The 15,964-nt window shown below is 41.3% G+C and overlaps 2 protein-coding genes across 5 annotated transcripts; one reads left to right on the forward strand and one right to left on the reverse strand.

Moving 5' to 3' along the window:
* Positions 1-50: 50 nt before the first annotated feature.
* On the reverse strand, positions 51-8,975 carry LOC125018104 (uncharacterized protein C13orf42). 2 transcript variants are annotated; one of them, XM_047601760.1, is made up of 4 exons: positions 8,779-8,975; positions 2,498-3,009; positions 2,270-2,414; positions 51-1,212 (listed from the first exon to the last, which is right to left on the reverse strand). In XM_047601760.1, the coding sequence occupies exons 2-4, from the start codon at positions 2,909-2,911 to the stop codon at positions 968-970; spliced, it is 804 nt and encodes a 267-aa protein (XP_047457716.1). In that variant the 5' UTR covers positions 2,912-3,009; positions 8,779-8,975; the 3' UTR covers positions 51-967. The 2 variants fall into 2 exon arrangements, with proteins under 2 accessions (XP_047457716.1, XP_047457715.1); XM_047601759.1 differs by having other exon boundaries at positions 2,498-3,107.
* On the forward strand, positions 1,157-6,921 carry LOC125018103 (TLR adapter interacting with SLC15A4 on the lysosome). Of its 3 annotated transcripts, none has more exons than XM_047601758.1 (2): positions 1,157-1,267; positions 5,048-6,921. In XM_047601758.1, exon 2 carries the CDS (start codon positions 5,050-5,052, stop codon positions 5,971-5,973), a length of 924 nt encoding a protein of 307 aa, XP_047457714.1. In that variant the 5' UTR covers positions 1,157-1,267; positions 5,048-5,049; the 3' UTR covers positions 5,974-6,921. The 3 variants fall into 3 exon arrangements, with proteins under 3 accessions (XP_047457714.1, XP_047457712.1, XP_047457711.1); XM_047601756.1 differs by lacking the exon at positions 1,157-1,267 and adding an exon at positions 3,087-4,221; XM_047601755.1 differs by lacking the exon at positions 1,157-1,267 and adding an exon at positions 4,232-4,515.
* Positions 8,976-15,964: the final 6,989 nt, after the last annotated feature.

Genomic DNA, 15,964 nt, shown 5'->3' on the forward strand with positions numbered 1-15,964 from the left:
CTTTCAATGACAGCTATATGAAAACGTGGCCAAACAAAACCAGATATATCTGGCATTTCATTTATTTATTATTTTATTTATTATTTCTTGGTCTCTTCGAGTTTAACGCCATTTTCACTATATCAGTGATAATATACAGGAAGCCTTGCTGGTTTTTGAGCTATTCAGGCAGTTCAGCCCTTGGACTTTGCCTCTCTGAACTCTACTCTTAAATGAAACCGACATCCGCGCGCGCTGTACGACTTTGAGCTTGAAAGGAGCCATTGTTGCATTTTACAGTTGGCTTTGATACCTCGAAGGAATGCGATCTCTCCACGGATCTGAACCGTAAACTGTACTCCGCCAAAATTCCACATCCATCACAATGTTGAACATTTTTCCTATTTAGTTCATTTCAAAAGAGCTCTTGAAAGAAATTCTATAGCAGACGGGAGAAGGTAATCTTGAGATGTTGACAAAATTAAGGATTTCTCTCTTCTTTTTTTTTTTCCTAAATTTCAGGCTACGCTTTATGAACCAAAAAAAGTAACATCACGGCTCCATGGAAACTAATCTGATAGCCTTTGAGATTAATGGTAATCTGTTTAAGAAACTCAAGAACTTCTTCAAACAAATGATAGTGAAAAGGTCTTGAATAGCATATGTGTAAATAGTAGTTAATGAGGGCTCAATCCATTTAGCTGCTTCGGTTTAAGGGTCCTTATGTTGGCTTTGACAGTCTATTAAATGTGATTGGCAGCACTTGTGCCTTATTGTGATTAAAGTACTGCTGAGGAGACGCATTTTGGACCAGCAGGAGTTGGATTTATTTCGTCAGACAGACAGATTAATGCCATTTTCTTTATTTAAGAAAAGAAAATGTTAATCATTCAGATCTTTTTTGCAGAGGATGGGACTATCTTAGCTGAGCTGAGCCTCTTGAGTCAGTGGTGTGGCAGTGATGCTGGTTTCAAATGTCCATCAAGCTTCACTGCTTTTTTAATTTGGGCTTGAAGCGCAGAGTCTGGAATGCACTCTCCACCACTTTGGGCAGGTGGATCGGGTTCCTCTGAAGTCGCAGTCGGCTGCTTGTGGACCCGCTCTGGTTTTTCTTCTTCCGGACGCTTTTGTTGGCACAGTCGTGAGCCGCACTCTGCTTGGAGTCATCCGCGACCCGGGGAACCCGCAAGACCCAGTTGGAGTGGAGGTCGTGTTCGGCCGAGCTGGAGGCCACTGTGGGAGGGAAAGAACATGCATGACGCAAGAAGCTGAGACGAGGCTGAAAGTGGTTCGTGGTATTTCCTCCTGGATTTTCTCTGTCTTTGATTCTAGGAAGCCACGGGTGGATTGAGTCTACGGAGCTGGAGTAAAATCAGCTACGCAGATGATGATGTTTTGAAGCACATGTGTATTAACCGCACTGCACATAGGTGTGACCTTGCTCTTTTGCATTCTGATTCACAGTCATTGAGCGGAGTGTAAATCCGTGCTGTGATAATATTTGTACCTCCCACATTAGGTCACAGGTCTGATTGATGCAACAATGGCTGCATTCAGTTGGGGTGTTCTAGTTCACTTGCCCATGCTGAACTAACGGTATTGGCTTTTCATGCAGGGACAAGCCAAACAAGCTGCTGTGAAAACATACTTATGTATTACGATTATGATTTAATAATATATCACGGGTAATTCAATCATATTTATGGGGATAGCTGCAGTGAAACCATCTTAAGAATCACAAGAGAATAAATTATTTATGGAAAGAAACTTTAAGTAGCATTTCAGCACATCCAACTACCAGTAATCTACTTTTAGCCCAATACTTATAAACACTAGAATCGAGAACTAGTTAGCTAGTTAACCACAGCACATAAATAAGTACTGAAATATGAAATAACTGTTTCAACGTTTTGTGCTAGACACTTGATCACATTGCAGAGCTGCTGTTTTTGGCAAACCAGGGGGAAAAGATGGCAGTTAGGCAATGAGTGTGCATGAACCAGGTGCAAGTGCCTAACCTTCCCCATTATCAGCTGACATGAACCAACTCAAAATATCAAGAAGAAGAGTTAAAAGGAAAACAGGTAGCTTAAATACAGATACACAAGCAGTAAAAGCCCCTAAAGCAACGAACGACCCCCTTTCTTTTGACTGATTTGGTTGTTATTATTAAGGTGCAGTGATCCTGGGTGCCTGTTCCCAAACAATGTGGCAGAACATCAGCTTGTCCACAGTGTTGAATAATCAGCTAAATTTCCAGTGTCACCGCAACTGAAGACTTGAAACTCACCAATGAAATCCACGTCTGCGTGCCCATCGTCCGTGTAAGGTTTGCGTGGAGGTTCGTTGTCGCAGCTGGCGATGACCGCATCAAAGAACTCCAGACTGTCCTCCTCGGTGGGAACCGGAGGGGCTGAGGGTTTGGCTCTTGATACCTGTTGTTACAAAAAGACAAGGCAAATACTTTTGTCTTTAACGTTTCCCTTTCATGCTTTCTAGGGCAGATGACTAAGCTTACCCGTTCTGTCTTCTCCGGCGGCGGGGGCGCAGCTTTCTTTTTGGAGGACACCGTGGCCTTAGCATCGTTGCTTTTCAAGTCACTCACGCTCTTCGTGTACTGTCTCCTCAGAGCCACGAGTGCTTCCAGGTACTCCAGGCAGTTCTGGTTCTGCGAGTAAAGCCATATCCTGTCCTCCTGCCTCTGATAATAGTACATGGTCGACTCGATGCTCACTGTGCTCTTGCTCCGTTTTAAAGTGGAGCCCGCGGCCATGTGAGTTCTCTCGCCCACCACGAGCATGGAGGTGCTGCGGACCAGCCGGACGGTACAGGCTTTGTGGTAGTCCTGCTCGGCCCGAAGCCCTCCGCCACCATCCCGCCCTCTGTGCCCGTGATGGTTGGGACGGAACACATTATTGATCTTCCTGAACATTCCTCTAAACGGAGGCTTTCATGGTTACAGACGTGCGCTTAGATTTCCATATGTGGGAGTCGCATCTCTCCATAACTCCAAAAACTCCTCGATCTTTTCTAAACAAACAAACAAACTCAGGCTTTAGTCCCGACTTGATCGCTCCTCTGGGTCCGGTCCCTGTCCAAGGTGCTGAACTCCCCAAACGGCCCCTAAGCTGTGACACACAAAAAACACGATCTGAAACAGGTGTCTAACCTGATCTCATCACGTCTTCAATGTTATCGGATGTTGCTCAGCAACAATGCTGTAGCAACGGGACGGAAACTTTACACTTTGTGATACCATTACTACCAGAGCAGCAGCTCTGCGTCAGGTACGCACAGGAAGCGCAACGGGAAAAATAACAACGGGCAGTTTATTCAGCGAGTTCTAGGTCTTTAGTTTGACGGACTCTATCTGTTTATACACATTGTGAAACACAAAACGAAATATGATTAAATAAAGAAAATATTATTTTATTGGTAATTTGATTTTTATAACTTTGGACACAGACTTAAACTAAACTAAATAAATAAATAAATTAAAGCTGAGTCATGAACGATCTGGATAGTAACAAACTTGAGCGTTTATTTGACTCTGTTTTAGGTTTCCACCGCTCATGAATAATGAAACATTTTTTGCTCGGGTTTCATGCGCTGCTGTTGTTTCTGCGTCGCTGTCGCAGGCGCAGGAAGTCCAAAGAAAAGAGACTCATCTGAAGCGAGTCGGAAAAATCCCAGACATAAATGTAAGCCCGTAAGTTTCCGTCACTCTCATCACCCAACTGATTTAGATCTGCCAGCGATTCAAAGTTTAAAAATCAGGCCTATTTAACAACTGATGAAAATAAAGCTATATTTCAAAGTCTCAAGTGACAGTTAAGCATTTGCCAGCTGAAGAGTGGGAACAGTTTCGAGGAGGAAACGGTGACTTTGTGGCCACATGAGGGGACCTGAAGTCGCACTTCTGCTTTAGTGCGGGGACAGAGGCGCTAAACCTTGAAGTCGTCAAGTTGCATGTTTAACGTCCTCACAGTTATGTAACTCGGAATTTTGTGGTACGACCAGCCAGAAAACGAAAACAGGAATCAGTTCCTGTCGTGCACATTGTTTCCTGATAATTTTAGCCTGTTAACTACGACTTTTTTCCTGCTATAACCTCAGTCGCGCACCTGTTTCTTTTGCATAGTAACGGAACATTAGGGGTTTCTTTTTTTTTTCCACCCCCGTGCAAGTTATTCGGAATCAGCCATTTTGCTTCATTTTGCAAGAAGAACCTGCAGTGCAGAGGTAAAGTAGATATTAATTGCACAATTAAGCGAGCAATATATCCGTTTTTCCATTAAGCCAGTGAAAAAGTACTAACTGAGTTGGAGAAAATTAATGATCAGAGCAGCTGTAAGTTTGCACAAATGGGTGGAAAGTAAAAAGTATCTGGCAGTCCCACTTCCTCTTGGGGTGATATAAAACAGCAACCACGTGTGGATGCACCTATTTACACACAGATACAACACGGCACTGTCCAAGACTGGACATTTTCTGCACAAAAACAAGCTGATTTGGAGAGTTTCATACTGTTGCCAGGTAGGAAGACGCTTTTGATTGATGAAATGTGGCATTGCCATAAGGTTTTGTGGTACGTGCTTGCTTTTTGTTGTATTTGCTAAAATCCAAACTATTTGGTTGACTTTTATGGACAGGCGTTTATAATAAACATTAAATTCATGCTGTGAACTGTTGCACTTTAATCCTTCTGGATCTCCCTGAATGCAACACAAGCTGTTTTTTTCCATCTCAGCATGTATGGCACGGTCACAGAGGATATTGCTAAATAGATTCCTGTGTGCTTTATGTCTGTTTCATCATATTTGGTTGAGTTTCTGTTGAGAATTTTTAGAACAATTTTCAGTACACATCAGCTATGCATTCAATGTTATAACTCTTGTTCTTTTATTTTTGGTTTTGTAGAGGTAAAAATCATTAATTATGTTTGTTTTTTGCTAGATTTTCTTTTCTTACTGGTGATTTGTATTTTAGGTTTAGGTTCACATTTCAAACTATAACTTCAAGGCGTAAGGGGTTGATAACTCTTCTGAGTTTGTGCTCTTTCTTGCAGCCATGCTTTGTGAAGGCAGACTGCTGAGCATGACCTACGGTAATGTGGACGAGTGGGACACCCTCAATCCTCCGAAGGCTTTCCAGAGTGCTTACGGGCTCCCAAGAGCAGCTGCTGCCTTCGTGCCAGGCTCTACCGGACACGATCCCCTCGTTCATTACGATTCTCTGGATTCGTCAGGAAGCACAGACAACACGGGTGCTTCGGTGGACTTGTACATTTCCCCATTGCAGTCTATAGACTGCAGACAGATTTCTCCAGAGATAGAAATCCCAGACCAGGCGGGCGGAGATGCCCCTTTTTTGGTTCCCTCGTCCTGTCAGAGCATCTGTCAAAACTACAGTGACCTCCATATTGGAGGGGACCAAGTGCTGCCCCTCTCAACCAATGATGGCGAGCTGAGGGTCTGCACAGACGCCCAGGCTATGGGCCCCTTCCTCCAGTCCTGTGACGTCCCTCCAGCTGTGGAGGATTCTTTCTCGGGACAAGTGTCTCAAGCTGAGTTGTTTTATCCAGTGAGAAGAGATCACTGGAGACAGGGGAGCGGTCGAGATCGGAGCTTTATGCTGCAGGGGCGGGAAGGTCCATTCTCCAACTCCCTTCTGAATCACTACCTGGAGCAGAAACTCTTGGATCTATATCAGCAGTACATGATGGAAAACATGGCGAGAGAAGGGGCCCCAGATTCGGATTCAGGCCCCATTTGCCCTCTGCTGGGCTCAGAGCTTGTCCTGACCAGCCTGGACCAGATCACTCTGCAGCTCAGTCGGGAAGGAAACCTGGAGGCCGGCCTGGCTAAGGACATGGTCCTGAGCTGCTTACTGCGGGTGGCTGGTGACATGCAGTCAAGTGAGATCAGCACTCCTTTTCTGCAGATTTCAAATGAGGCATCCAGGGAGCAGCTCACAGAAAATAAAGAGGAGTAACCCGGTCTCAAGGAACCCTCTCTCCAAATTTTCATATTTTGCTTTAACACTTAAAAAACATGGAACTGATAGCTTCTTTTTTTCCCCTCTCATTTTATCAGCTCTTGAGAGGATGTTGAAAGCCAAGTCCCCCGGGTGTTTGTTAATTACAAGTTGAATGTGCTGCATTCACGTATCCTCATTTCTGTTTGCTGTCATTCCACGGACACGTGTGTTTTGTTGTTTTCCACTTCTGAAGGACAATAGCGGCAGGAACCGAAACTGATATTTTGCCCTTTCATTTTTTTTTTCAATCAAACTTTTATTTCTACCCGAAAAACATGTTATGTTTTTCTAGCCATATCTTTTATTCATCCCTTATAAATGTCTCCTCTCAAGGAGAACATGTCTTTCATATCTAATTCGTAGTAATAGAATAAAGCACGGCTATAAACGCTCCCCCTCACTCAATAATGTGTTTTCCATTATTGTTTCTTAACTTGGATGTTTGACCTTGGCTGTGCAGAATGATGTACAGTACCGTGCAAAAAGTGAGGATATTTTAAAACAAATCAATCACTGCTTTGCCTTTAAACCAGCACTAGTCGGTTGCTCCAAGCATCTTGAGAAGAGACGTTGCCACCGTTCCTCACAGTATATTCGATCGGGGCTCGGTTGGACTCCTTGTGTTTCTGCATGAAGATATTTCTATGTGCCTTCATGTTCTGAGCCATTGTTGTGCTGTAGTGTCCTTCCTGGTAAGAATCTAAATCTAAACATCTGAAGATCCAAAAACCTACACTGCTATTTCTGTGTGTTCAACTCATGCGCATTCTTTTGTTTTACACCTTGTGAATATATGTAAATCGACCATTTCACACTTAGACGTGATATATATACTGACAAATTTATATTTCTGTGAAATAAATGTGTAATAGTGAGGAGTTCATGATTAAAGCGTTAAATGCACCGAACTTTTGAGTCTTTTACTCACATATGACAGGTAACACACATTTCATTACATTGTGGATTACTCATTGGAGCCCGTTTAATTAATCTTAAACTGTGATTTGAACCAGTTACATGCAGGACATTAATGTAGATGTGCACGCAGCAACATCTATAGGACTGAAAAATTAACTCATTGTGGATGTGCCAAAAAACTGCAGTTCCTCAAACACCCACCAGAGGCTGGCTCTACCTCTAAGACATGATTTCTCCAGTGATGTAATAAAAAATTGGGGGGAAAAAAACAGCAGGATTTTTCTGATTAAAGTAACTAGAGAGAGGAGATCTTCTGTGACCTTCACTTTGCTTTGCTTTGTAGTAGAAATGTAATTCACAATTTGCACGGGACGGTTCAGTAAATGATGTTTTCTTTTTCTTTTAGTGCAAAATAGTGAAATATCCTTTTAAAAACATTCTATGAACAACCTGAAACGTCTTAAGAAAAATAATTGTAACATTTCTTCCTTCTCCCTGTTCTTCATCCACTCATCTTCTTGTTAATTTCTCATTTTCATCTTTCTCCTCCCTCTTTTCCCTTCCTTCTTCTTCTTGCTATCCTCTTTTCCTCCTTCCTTCTTATATTCCCTTCTTCTCCTTTTTTCTCTTCTTCCTCATTCTCTCCCTACTCCTCCTCCCCATTCTTCTTCTTCCCTCTTTCTCATTTTCATATTCTTCCTCTCTGTCTCTTCCTTTCCCACTTTCTTCCTCCTCCTTTTCATCTTCTTCTTCTTCTCATCTTCATCATCCTTGTGTCTTCCTTTTAACCTTCTTCCTTCTCTCCTGTACTTGTCCTCCTCAACCTCCTACTCCTTCCTTTGTCTTGTTCCTTTCTCCTTTTTTCTAAAAGTAAAGTAGAGAAAGAAAGTAAGGTGGATAAAAACAGGTGTAACTAAACTAATAAAAGGCTTAGGGTTAGGGCAGAAAAATGTTTAATTGCTATTTTTAATTTCTATTATTTATTGCAAAGCCTCTAACTATATGCTGCTGGAACGAAAAAGCAAGAAAAAGTAACAAGAAGTAAAAGTAATTAAAAGTTACAAGTGACGAAAAAGTAACTAAAAGTAGCGAACAGGCAACGAGTAACAAAAAGTAACGAGTAATGAAAAAGTAATAACTAACAAAAAGTAATGCAAGGTAACGAAAAGTAATCAGTAAATAAAGTAATGAGTAACAAAAAGTAATGAAAAAACACAGACTTTCAAACTAAAAGCCGACAGAAACTAGGCTGGATGTTGATAGAAATGGACCAAAGGGAGGGTCAAGGGTTATGCTGGATTTTCAAAATACACAAAGGAAAGTACACTTTCAAAATAAAAGCATGTAAAGCATGCTCATCACGAAGAGCTGTGTGTATGCTGCATTTTCAAAATAAAACCCCACAACTACTTACAGAAAGTAAAGACTCAAGAAGACCAGACTTTCAAAATAAAACGGGCTAAATGTTAAAAGCAGCTCATGACACCTACACTTTCACTCATGCATACATGTGAAACATTCATGCATATGAAACAGCAGCAGGAGCACTGGCACATTCAAAATTTCTAGTTTCTCTTATTCCTTCTCCCCCTCCCTCACCTATAATCTATCCATCCAGTTAACACTTCCTATGATAGGGAGTTCATGATGTCAAGAAGGACTGGGTGGTAAATCTGCAGCACGCAAGCCGTGATGCTCTGACACGAAAATTGAACACTGAGTGTGATACCGGCGTGTGCAAGAGATAAGGTATCTACACTGCAGGATTTATTTGCACAAATGCACAAACGAGGACTACAAGCTGGCATGTACACACATTAAAAAGTGATTTTTATTTCTTACCTTTCTCCATATTTGATCTGCAACTTTATTTCAGCTCAGTGCAGCCATGGCCTTCTGAGCCAGTGTTTGATCAGCTTCCTTGTTTCCTGTCCAAACAGAGAGCCACAGGAGGAAACTGTGTTTACCGAGCTGAGTGCGGCAGTCGGAGCCCTGTGAAGTCTCAAGGCCGCAGAGACACATGTTTGGTATTTCTGCCTCTATCCGGATTGAACATTCCAGGTACACGTTAAAGGAACCGAGTCCTCGCAGGACGAAACAGAAATGCTCACATATAAATATGTTTCACCCAATGCCAAGCCCGGCGGTGTGAGCACATCCAAATAATCTGATTTCCACAGACCTTGGGAAAAAAAATGAAAAACAGGCCTGTTGTTTCGGCCGAGGTTAAGAATTGTTTAAAGGGCTGAAGGTAACGTTATATACAACAGCCTCTTTCTCTCTCACAAACACTCTCCGCTCAGGAGAAAATCAACAAATCATACAAACTGTGGAAATAATTAAACTCCGCATTTTCAAATTACTGTTTTTACTTATTTGGGTGAATATTAAGTTTCGCAATTTTTAGTAGTTTTTCTCTTTGAGGAAAAGAATGAGGTCAAGTTACGATGGCGAAACCGTGAAGTGAGATACAGTGAATGACAAGCTGGAGTGATTTTAAATGGTTAAGAGCACACACACACACACGCACACACACACACACACACTTCTCCTACCGTCTAGCAATGAAACTAACGGGGAGGTTGAAGTGTTGGAGTGTCTTTCAGAGGTTCATAAAGTAATTTCCTTGTCACAAAGAGCTTTTAACATGAAGGGCAGTAGAGGCAAGGCCACAAGATTTCATATCAAAACCAAGGTTCCAGATACACTCTCACTATTGTGGCTTTAATGCCTGCGGCACTCTCTGCAGCTCGCCTTTATTTAAAAAGCTTTTAGTATGTAGCCTCGTTAGAGGGAACAGTCATGTATGTTTACATATATTTCTTTAGTTTTTGTGGCTGTGATTAAAAACCCTCTTTCACAGTTTGTCCATGCCAATCGATACTCAAGATCATTTTAGCTCTTTATAGAATCAGACATGGATACACACACACACATGCATGCACGCTTTTTCCAGCGCAAATTTATACACTTGAAGCACTGAAGTCAATTAAGATTCATTCAGAAGCTGAACTCTTTCCCCTATTTTCATAGGAAGCCTTGAGCGAGTGTCTCTTTATATTCAGATTACATCTACCGGAGTGACCTAATGTCCAAGTGGCAGTATGCTGGAGCGTTTAATGACAGTCCTGCTCTGTATCTGGCTGACTGACACTGGGACACATAGGTGGTGGAACAGGAGAACACACATTTCCCGGTCAGTTAGCCGCTCAAGGTTGCAGGGAGCCTGCAGCGGCGTGGGTGACCTTGGTTAAGCTGGAGCAGACAGAGAGAGACCTTGAGAGACAGCGGTGCGGCAGGATCCAGCTCTCAAATAGCTGGGAAACATAATGTGCTCATGTTTGACTATATATCACAGCACACTGTACCCACATGAATGTCCATGGCAGCTGGTTGGAGAAAAACAAGATTTTCTTGCCAGACGGAGGAGTTCTTAAAAGGGTTCATTCTATATTTTGATATTATTCTTCAGGTTGATGCAATCTTTTCGTTAAAGCACAACAGTTTGGTTACTTGCAACAAATTCCACTTTTCAAAGCAATCTGTGTTCTCACGGTCTCCTTGTTTGGAATGTAAATGGACTACAACTGTGATTGTTATTATCAGTGACACGTACGCACACACATCCTGACCTAATTTCCTGGACTATTTGACACACTTTAGGCCATTGTTACGTCTGTGCCCTGTATTATCAGTTACATGCTGTACACACAAATCAGCTTGCAGAAAAAAAAAAAAACCTGTTTGTTGACAAAGTTGTATGAATGAATCTGACCAAAGTCGCATCTGATCTGAATTTTCCATTAAGGCTTTCGACTGGACGATGATTCGAAGGCATTTTAAAGTTTCATCATCACGTAACACTGCAAGACTTGAGCTGACACTGCAACATGTTCAGTGAGGTGAGTAACATTCGCAGTGAGCAGCAGTCTTCTTCAGCCAGACATTTTTTTTTTAAGTGGCAAATGACACAGACGCTAAGGTTACTAAAAATTAATTGCAAATTGTCCTTCATGCAGCCTGTAGAAAAAAAACACATTCTGAAAAATATATAGCACTTCAAATATTTCAATACTGGTATATTTATATTGATTTGCTCAACCTTCTGCATTAAGTTGACGCATAGGCTACAGCGACAATGCAGCCACCTACGCAGAGCCTAGTGCCGTAGCTGACGTGCACCACAGAAAGTAACAGAAAGTAGCACAAAATCACTCTCGAGGAAAAACATAATCCAAGGTTAAATGACAAAAGCATTAAATAAACAAGGAAAATTATGAAAAGCTCAAGGAAAACTATGACCTGGTCAGAACAAGGCTGAGACAGCGATGGTTCTACTGACTAGGACAGGACAAACTGGCAAAGGATTAAGGGAGACACAGGCGTTATATACACACTGGGGAAATTAGGCACAGGTGGAAACAATCGGGACGGGACAGACACAGGAAGAGCAAGTCAGCTGCAACACAGAAAGAAACAGAAAAAAAAAACAACACATGAGCAGTTTTACTTTCTCAGTATGACGTGAAGAACCTCACAAATAATAACAGAAAATACTGTATGTACACGAAGGATCTCACCAGGACATCCAGGTCAAGGTAATCCAGTGATTCTCCTAAATGCCCGGAGGGGAGTTTAGGTTTTACTAGTGAGAATCTGGCCGTTAGCAGACCCTAATCATGTGAGCTTTTCCCCGCCAGTCATTTGAACTGAAGAAACAATATGAACGAGTGGTGAAGCATCTTCAAGTCCGGTTGCCCTTGTTTTAGCCTTTGTTTCGATTTGGGGTTTTTTTTGGGACAAACACGTAAGAGAAGTTCACAGTCCTGTATGAAAAAGGTGCATATGGGGAAGTTATCACTATTTTTATTATTAGCAGTAGTAATAGTAGTACTAGTATCTTGCAAAAGGTAATTAAAGTGATGCAGGGGAAAAGGTCTAACATCTTAAGAACTCTCTTCCTGCTGGCCAAGGCTGCATCAGGCATCTCTGCAACAATATATACAGTATACAGCCGCTGGTAGGGTGGTGGTGGGAGGGAGGTGGGGTTAAGTGTGCTGCTCCGTCTGTCTGGAACAATCTGCAAATTTACCTTAATGTTAAATGATTGAATTTAAATTGATTTAAAATCAATCTAGAGTGGAGTCACACACATCCGTCTGTCGTTGTGTTTCAGCTGCCTCAAATTGCCCCTTTCTGATCCTTGATATGATAACTTGCGATGAATAATGCATGAATGCTTTTGTGATTCTGATATTTTCATGTTATTGTCTGCAGTTCTGTCTGCTGCCTGTTCTTTGTGCTGCTGCCCGTCTTGGCAAGGACGCTTTTGAAAAAGACATTTCCAATCTCAGTGAAATATCTTCTGGTAAAATAAAGGTTATGATGATAATAATGATAATAAGTATAATTAAAACCTAACAGGCCTGGGGACAAAAATGAGATGGGAACGCAGATTGCCTCCCCTTCTCCCCATGTCTCCCACCTTAATTACTTTGTGGTAATTTGACAATTTTATTTAGGAATATGTTAGACCTAAACAGTCTGTAAAATCAATGTCTCAATCAATGCATTTTACATGGCTCTTGAGTCGGCTAGCTTCTGAGAATCTGGTGCCCCATTAAAGTTGCCGTCTTTGCCCAGGTTGTAATTCAGCCTTGACTGGTGGAGAAAGTGTCAATTCACGATTTCCAGTATAGAAATTATTCTGCCATCTCCAAATCCAACAGCGGTGACCTTTGTTCTTATAGTCAAACTTAATCAGTTGAGATAAACTAAATTATTAGCTGAAAGTTTTGAGAATGCGTTGCATATTGCTTAAAATGTATTGAGCGTGCAGACACATCTAAGACATATAGTACCTGCCGCGTAGCTCTGCAAAAAAATGCCTCCTATAAACAGGAAGTTCAGCAAGTTCAACTGACATTTTAGTGGAGGCCTTGGCCTTGGTTAAAGCAAACATGTATAGAAAGCAACTCCTTGAAAATAGAGGAAAAAAAATTACTGGTGCAAATAAATTGTGAAGAGCAGGCAGAATGATGTGGCACAGCAATTTTTCTAGTTAAGCAAGGCCAGTGGATGAACTTGAAAAGGTTGAAAAGAAGGAAGCGTAATTGGAAAGAACTTCTTGTTATAAAAGAATCTAGGACTGAAACAGGTGAGATGTGTGAAATGTGGCGTACCTTAAAACTGTGTGCATCAAGACCCTGCAATGTTTTGTTTAGCTGCTTGCACCAAAATTTTGTTAGAAAGGGTCAATATATTACATAGCGTTAGGGCCACAGAGGAGAGAAAAAATGAGAGGAGCTACATTTTTTTATTTTTTTTTCCTCACGCACTTCAAGACAAAAGTCGAAATGTTGAGGAAAAAACCTGAAATACAAGAAACTATACTTCGGACTCGGCTTGCAGAGTGTTATAGTTGTCAATATTTGGAAGAGATGGCCTCATTCGTGCAAGCTGAAATAAGAGCGGTAAATAAATGTAGAAGCTGGTTGTTATAGGCTCAAAACTTTTTTCTCGACATTGTATTTCAACTATATTCTCGAAGTGCATGATGAAAAAAAACCTACTTCTGCTCATATTTTTTTTTCTCATGGATGGCCCTAACACTCCTCCGCAGTATAATAATATAAGTATTTCATTAGTAATTAACTGGTATTGACCTAAATTAACTAAATGTGCACATTCCTCCAATGACTCCAGGTATACGACTTGCAGATGTAATATTGGATGTACGGCATCTACAAAAAAATAAATAAAACAAGTCGGTTAGATTTTTTTTTATTGCAGAAAGTTCAGCAGTGTTGGATGCTCAGGTCTCAATGTTTTTACAGCGATGTCTGAGTCTTAATGTAAAATGAAGTACAATGAAAAATAGACAGCAGCATTTATTGTTTGTTGTTGTTTTGTTTTGTTTTTTTTTTTAATCAAGAGAAGGAAGGTTTCTTTTATGTGAAACTAAGCTACAGTGGCCAAGTAATTTCCCTTGTGGATCATTAAAGTCTGTCCAAGTCTAAGTCTTAAAAGCAAGCAGACAAAGGGGCTGTGTTTGCTAGATTTGTGAAAAGGCAGTGGTTTACTAATGGGTTTGTCTTGACAATTTAAAACAAGATAATATGATTAACTTTTTTTTTCTAATATGTACACAGCCCTAAGATTAGTCCATGAACTGGGGACGTGCTCATGTGTGCTGGACATGAGTATTGTGGGAGGCAGAATGCAGACGCTTGTGTGAAGGATGTGTCATCGTGACGCTGAAGCTCTTTGAGTTGCAATAAAGTAGAAAATGTGCTATGTAAATATAAGAGCAATTAGTATTTACATCACAGTATAATCAAATTACCCGACATTCTCAGGACGCAAACTGACTTAAACATTAAACCTGCAGCATTAAAACCTCCCTCACAGACCTGTGACATGTCCTGAGTGGTTGTGAGGTGTACAGTGTAACACAAACCAACCATGCAGTGGATCTCAAGCACTTGTGTACTGGGGAGATGATGCACAGATTAATTATGTGCGTATGTGTGAGTAGAACAATGGTACAGGCCATTAATACGTTCTCCAGACTTCAGTGTTTGGTGAACCTCTGGGTCTCTTCTATAAATTAAGTAATAACAAGACACGTTGCACATGCTGCTCAAGAAAAACATACTTCAGAGGAAGAAATACAGCATAAACACACTGTGTTAATTGGTTGGCAGAGCAAAACGTAGGCTTATAGGGGATATTTCTTCCACATAGGGATAAACCACGAATCATCTGTGGTTAAAACCCTTTATCACACATATTTAATCAAAGTATTTGATACAGTCTCAAAGTTGTATACCAGTATTCACAGCAGAAAGCAGGAGGAGAAGTAGTTTTGAAGCAGGTTGTGTGTGTGTGTAGTACTTGACACCACGGATACGCTCTCATGCTCGCTGTGTGTTAAGTGTCTCCTTGAACTCGTCGGAAGTCAAACCGCCCGCAGAAAAAAGGAAACAAGGTCACAAATACTCCGCTCATATCAAGCTATAGTGAGTCCCCTCTGGTAATGAAAGGAATTACACAAAAGCTGTGTACATCTGCAAATGAATGCGGTCTTCTGCCCCATCTCTTCTTTTATCACTCTCCATTGAGGAAAAGCCAAACTAAAGCGAGCCATTTGTCATCAGCTTGGCTCGGCCTGTAAAAACGCCACCCAAACACTAGTCAGCGCTGTGTCTTTTTCGTCACTCGTCTGTCATTTTTGTTCCTACTTCCTGCTTCACTTTCAATGGTGAATTTTTTCGCAGAAATTTCGCTGAAATCACACGAATGTTTGTATTTCCAAATCTGCTCCTCCATGTGTTCCATCTCCATTGATCCAAAACGATCAATTTGAAAATTGCAGAGATGGCTAAGCAGCTTGAAATGCTAAAGTGGAAACATTTCTGGAGCGGTGCAGGCTACGGTGTTAGGGTCTGCGTAAAGCACACATGAAGGTTTCCTGTGGTTATCCTTGTTGTTATACACTTTCTTTACATTAGGGGCTAACACACAGAGGAAGAGACTGGTAATAATGATATGTAGTAAGCTGTAGCAAATTGAAGACAGGAATCAGGACCGATACAGTTGGTTGACTGCCAGTTTTGAGAGGGCGGCTCCACCCATACATTAGTCATTTTTAAATTATGTTTATTTTGCTGGGAAATATTTGCGGTGGGAACATACAAATGAGTCACCAAGGCAACAAGAGTCTGGATGACCAACAGCGCCCGAATGGCAGCAGCGAAGAGATGGGCAATCTTTTCCTGGACACTTCCTGTTTTATTCTTTGTGTCACGGTTTAGGTCTGTCTTTCATTTCGAGTCATGTTTTGAAGTTCCCTGTTTTATTGTCAAGTGTCAAGTAGGGGAGAGTTGAGGTGAGGACTCAGACGCAGGACTAATGACGAGACAGGAAGTTCAAACAAAAGAAGTATTTTATAATCAAACAAAAGTCGCTGCAAGGCAGGAAAAATCCAAAATCCAAAAATCATGACGTGGCATGGAAATGGAACGTG

The sequence above is a fragment of the Mugil cephalus genome, chromosome 12 (genome assembly GCF_022458985.1).
Source record: "Mugil cephalus isolate CIBA_MC_2020 chromosome 12, CIBA_Mcephalus_1.1, whole genome shotgun sequence".
Classification (NCBI taxonomy): Eukaryota; Metazoa; Chordata; class Actinopteri; order Mugiliformes; family Mugilidae; genus Mugil; species Mugil cephalus.

Excerpts from the sequence above, each read along its gene's own strand:
- LOC125018104 (XM_047601760.1), bottom strand. The coding sequence starts at position 2,911 with ATGTTCAGGAAGATCAATAATGTGTTCCGTCCCAACCATCACGGGCAC. Across the intron at positions 2,415-2,497 it reads CGCCGGAGAAGACAGAACGG|GTATCAAGAGCCAAACCCTC; the intron begins GTAAGCTTAGTC and ends TTGTAACAACAG. Across the intron at positions 1,213-2,269 it reads CGCAGACGTGGATTTCATTG|TGGCCTCCAGCTCGGCCGAA; the intron begins GTGAGTTTCAAG and ends TCCCTCCCACAG.
- LOC125018103 (XM_047601758.1), top strand. The coding sequence starts at position 5,050 with ATGCTTTGTGAAGGCAGACTGCTGAGCATGACCTACGGTAATGTGGAC.